The 5,000-nt window shown below is 40.5% G+C and overlaps 1 protein-coding gene across 3 annotated transcripts in view; it reads right to left on the reverse strand.

The window, feature by feature from the left end:
* The window catches only part of astn2 (astrotactin 2), a 579,161-nt gene that overhangs the window by 87,723 nt on the left and 486,438 nt on the right, over positions 1 to 5,000 (reverse strand). For all 3 annotated transcript variants that reach the window (XR_015489895.1, NM_001442877.1, XM_087251058.1), the window contains 1 exon segment: positions 3,376 to 3,638. Coding sequence is in view for 2 of the 3 variants with exons in the window: in NM_001442877.1 (NP_001429806.1) it covers positions 3,376 to 3,638 (263 nt within the window). In the remaining variant the exon portion in view is untranslated.

Here is a 5,000-nt window from a genome sequence, read left to right on the forward strand (position 1 = left end):
CCATCAGGTCCGCGTCGGGCCAGTAAGCAGGACATTTGGTTAGTGAGTGAGTCACTTTCTGGTCTCTTGACGCTGCAGAACAGACACTAGTTTAATGGCATCTTGCCTTCGGAGACGTCAGCGGGATGATGCAGAGAAAGAAAGCCCCGGCAAATCTGCTCCAAAACTAAATTTAATATCCTCATTACGTCTGTGACTCAGCGGCGGCTAATGCCATCTCCTTATTTCAGGCCTGATGAGATGATATCACAGCTCGGCCAAGAAATGATAGTTAACATTTCTGCAATTACGATATTGATATTTATAATATTTCACGTTCCCTCTTTCTCTGTCTTCTCAGTTGTCCTTTCCAGGCCGTATTTAAAGTCACTCCTGCCCTCTACTGGTGCGTCTGGAGTGTGTTTATCCACTGACTCCACTGCCAACATTCGGCAGGAAAACAATATCTGTGGAATTCGCAGTTTATACCTTCCACATGTAAGCTGGACGGTAACCATTTGATATGTAATTCAGCTGTAATTCTTAGCCATTCAGAGACCAGATGGCAGGTTGACACGGGGTCATGTACACAAGCTATTTTTTGCCCATATAATGCTGGGTTTATGTGTATGTTCAAGAAATTAAACATTTAATCAGGTTTAGTCACGGAAGTTATTATTATATTTGTGTTTAATTTGTGTTTCTTTTTTAATGATTATGTGCAATTCTCTGAACAGATTACTTTCAGTTCTTTCTAAACAAATAAAAAAGTAGAGATGGATAAATTAAAATAAATAAATGAATAATATGGATAATTAAATAAATAAACAAATAGTGATGGATAAATACAAATAATAATAGTGATGAATAAACACTAAAATAATTTAAAAATGGTCTTGATACATAAAAATCAAATACTAGTGATAACAAACAAAAGTTACACAAAACTAAAATAGTAAATAAATAATAGTGATAAATAAATAATAGTGATAAATAAAAAAATAAAAAATAAATAAATAAATAATAGTGATATATAAATAAATAAATAAATAAATAATAGTAATAAATAAATAAATAAATAATAGTGATAAATAAATAAATAAATAAATAAATAAATAAATAAATAAATAAATAAATAAATAAATAATAGTGATATCTAAATAATAGTGATAAATAAATAATAGTGATAAATAAATAAATGAATAAATAATAGTATTAAATAATAGTGAAATAAAGATAAATAAATAAATAAATAAATAAATAAATAAATAAATAAATAAATAAATAATAGTGATATCTAAATAATAGTGATAAATAAATAATAGTGATAAATAAATAAATAAATAAATAAATAAATAAATAAATAAATAAATAAATAAATAAATAAATAAATAATAGTGATATCTAAATAATAGTGATAAATAAATAAATGAATAAATAATAGTATTAAATAATAGTGAAATAAAGATAAATAAATAAATAGTGCAAGATAAAAAAAAAACATACATACTAGTGATAAATAAATCAATCAATAAATAAATAAATAAATAATGGATAATAATGGGGTGATGGATAAATAAAACAATAAATAATAGTGGTCATGTACATAATCTATTTTTTGTCCATATAATGCCAGGTTTTTGTGTATGTTCAAGAAATTAAACATTTAATCAGGTTCAGTTGCTGCAGTTATTATTATTATTTATTATTTATACTTTCGTCCGTGATAATACCCCCACCGCCCTGGTTCTCGCTGTCGTATGTGCAATCAAAACCCCTTCTCTTGTTTTCACTTTCAGTTTGAGAGCGGCATGATCATCTTTTTCACGCACGGCCTTCACACCTGGCAAGACTGGTCTCCACAAGAACGCAAGTCTGTTCTTTGGCTGCGTCCGAAACCGCATACTTCAATACTCTATAGTACGCTAAAATCGGTATGCGAACCGAGTAGTATGTCCGAATTCATAGAATTCGAAACTCAGTACGCGAGAAGTACCCAGATGACTTACTACTTCCGGCGAGATTCTGGAGTGCGCATCCGATGCACGCAGTGCTATCCCATAATGCCCCGCTAGAGAATTCATGAATAGAAGTAAAGCAACGCAACTGACGCAGGTAGGTCACGTGACCATGACAAAATGGCGGATCAGTAGTACGTTCTATTTCCATTCATTGTTTTCACGTTCATACTGTATAGAACGTACTTTTCTAACGGCCGAGTAGTACGTTTAAATTCAAATGCAGTACCTACTGAGTAGTAGGCTCTTTCGGACGCAGCCTTTGTGTTCTGTGAAACAGCCTTTGTCAGTGATCGTCATCTTCGCGTCATGATCAGTCCCATGATCAACCGCACCACCGCTAGTGTGTGGAGGGAAAGCGCGTGCACATTTTAACAGAACTGTAAGTACATATTTGGAGATGTATCGTATCTACATCGATGTGATCCAACAAAAGATCCGAACCCACCTCGATTCGTTTATTCAAATATTTCGTTAAAGAATCAATAGTTTTAAACATGCTGCACTTTTAGATTTAACCCTTTTAAAAATCCAAACCGTCCCATTCACACGGGGCTTCAGCGTCAACGCTTGACTGAAGGCGTGTCTGAAGTTGGGGCTAACGCGATCATCATAGCAGCGTCAGCCAATGAAATTCAGTCAGCAATGGGCCACTGTCTAGCTGGTGTATTTGCATACAGCGATCTGATTGGCTGACAGTGGTGTAGCAGACAGGCCCACATCGTCGCGATTTTCAATAATCGAAAATCCGGCAACTAATCAAACTCTTGGGAACAACGATTTCAACTCTCCTCGACGCCCACACAGGAGAAGATGCGCCGCGGTGTTCCTCGCCGCCGGTTCGCGTTAAAAATGAATGACTTCTGGCTACTTTGACGCTCTCGCCGATTTCGGTTTGTGATCGGTCCTCAGTTTTTGAAGGCTTCGCTCCACCACGCCCCCTTTCCCGCTCCTCAGTTTGTGATCGCTCCTCAGTTTGTGAAGGCTTCCCCGTGTTGTCGCTCCACCCCGCCTCCTTTCCCCGCTCCTCAATTTGTGATCGCTTCCCCGCGTTGAAATCCCCCCCAACTGGGGGCCCCGTCAGTGATCCCTGCAGAGGGACCTCCACATTTTGCGCTATACCACTGTTGGCTGACGCTTCTGTCGGCAATTGAAAAGTTGAGCTAGTCCCAACTTCTGAAGCGAGCAACGCCTCTGAAGCGGCGCCGACGGATCCACAATGCAGTTCGGCAATGCTTGACGTCACCCATTCAAATTGAATGGGAAGCGTTGACGCTGACGCCCCGTGTGATATGGGCTCTTTAAGTAAATCTGCATTTGGATCTGTGCCTCCGGTCGTCATTACAGTATGTGACAAATACATTTGAATGTGGTTTACCTCTTTGGTGCTGTTATCCTGCACCAGGCTGTAGAGCGGCACGACGCGGCTGACCTCCAGCAGGACCGGTGTGGGACTGGACGTCTCTCGGGCTGCCTGTCTGCAGAGGTGACATGCGGCCGGGCAGCTGCCCTTCTCCTGGCAGCGGATCTCCACTCCGGCCACCAGATCATCTGACAGGAGCTGCGTCTTCAGGAGACTGGACAGGTAACTGATGAACGGCACGGCCTTCAGGTCCCGCCGGCCGCCCTGCTCTGTCACTTCTGAGAGACACAGACACACACACACACACACACACACACATATATTAGACCTCCTGCTACACTGGAGTTAGTTTACACCGTTCCCCAACTTCTTTCTATCTTTTTAATTTGACAAAAATGTGTGTGTCTGTGTGTGTGCGCGCGATTGTTTTATTGTGTGTGGGGGGGGAGGATGTCTGTATGTGTGTGTGTGTGAGTGCGCTTGTTTTATTGTGTGTGTGGGGGGGAAGATGTCTTTATGTGTGTGTTTGTGTGTGTGTGTCTGTGTGTCTCTGTGTTTGTCTGCCTCTGTGTTTGCGGGTGTGTGTCTGTAGGTATTTATGTGTGTGTGTGTGTGTGTGCGCGTGTGTGTCAGTGTTTCTGTGTGTGTGTATTCGTGTGTGTGTGCGTGTCTGTGTTTCTGTCTGTGTATCTGTGTGTGTGTGTCTGTATGTGTTTATGTGTGTGTTTGTCTGTTTTTGTGTGTGCGCGTGTGTGTCTGTGTTTGTCTGTGTGTGCGTGTGTATTTGTCTGTTGGTGTGTGTGTTTCTGTATGTGTTTATGCGTGTGTGTCTGTGTTTATGAGTGTGTGCGCGTGTCTGTGTTTATGTGTGTGTGTGCGTGTTTGTCTGTATGTCTTTGTGTTTGTTTGTCAGCGTGTTTGTCTGTGTGTGTGTGATGTGTGGGTGTGTTTCTGTATGTCTTTATGTGTGTGTGTCCATGTTTATGTGTATGCGCATGTGTCAGTTTTTATGTGTGCGCATGTGTCAGTTTTTATGTGTGTGCGCGTGTGTCTGTGTGTGTATGTGTGTTTCTGTATGTGTGTGTTTGTCTGTGTTTATGTGTGTGCGCGTGTGTGTCTGCGTGTGTTTGTCTGTGTGTGCATGTGTGTGTGCGTGTATATTTGTATGTGTGTATTTGTGTCTGTGTTTGTGTGCTTGTGTCTGCGTGTGTATATGCACGTGTGTGCGTCTTTGTGTGTCTGTTTTTCTGTGTGTATGTCTGTGTTTATGTGTGTCTCTGTGTGTGTGTTTTTTGTGTGTCAGTGTGTGTATCTGAATGTCTATGTGTGTGTTTGTGTGTCAGTGTGTGTATCTCTGTGTGTATATGAATGTGTGTCTGTGCACGTGTGTGTGTGCGCGTGTCAGTGTGTCTCTGTGTGTGTTTCTGTATGTATGTCTTTGTGTATATATGCGTGTGGGTGTGTTTGTCTGTGTGTGTGTGTATGTGTGTGTGTGTATAAGGATATATTTGTGTGTATGTGTGCGCGTGTGTGTGTGTGTGATGGCTACACAGATGTGCCAGCCTCATCAATGCCGTGTGTGTTCAGCTCTGATGGCGTGGGTCACTATTGAACCTGAGCACAGATCTCGATGTGATTGT

This window comes from Danio rerio, chromosome 5, assembly GCF_052040795.2.
Source record: "Danio rerio strain M-AB ecotype USA chromosome 5, GRCz13ab, whole genome shotgun sequence".
Classification (NCBI taxonomy): Eukaryota; Metazoa; Chordata; class Actinopteri; order Cypriniformes; family Danionidae; genus Danio; species Danio rerio.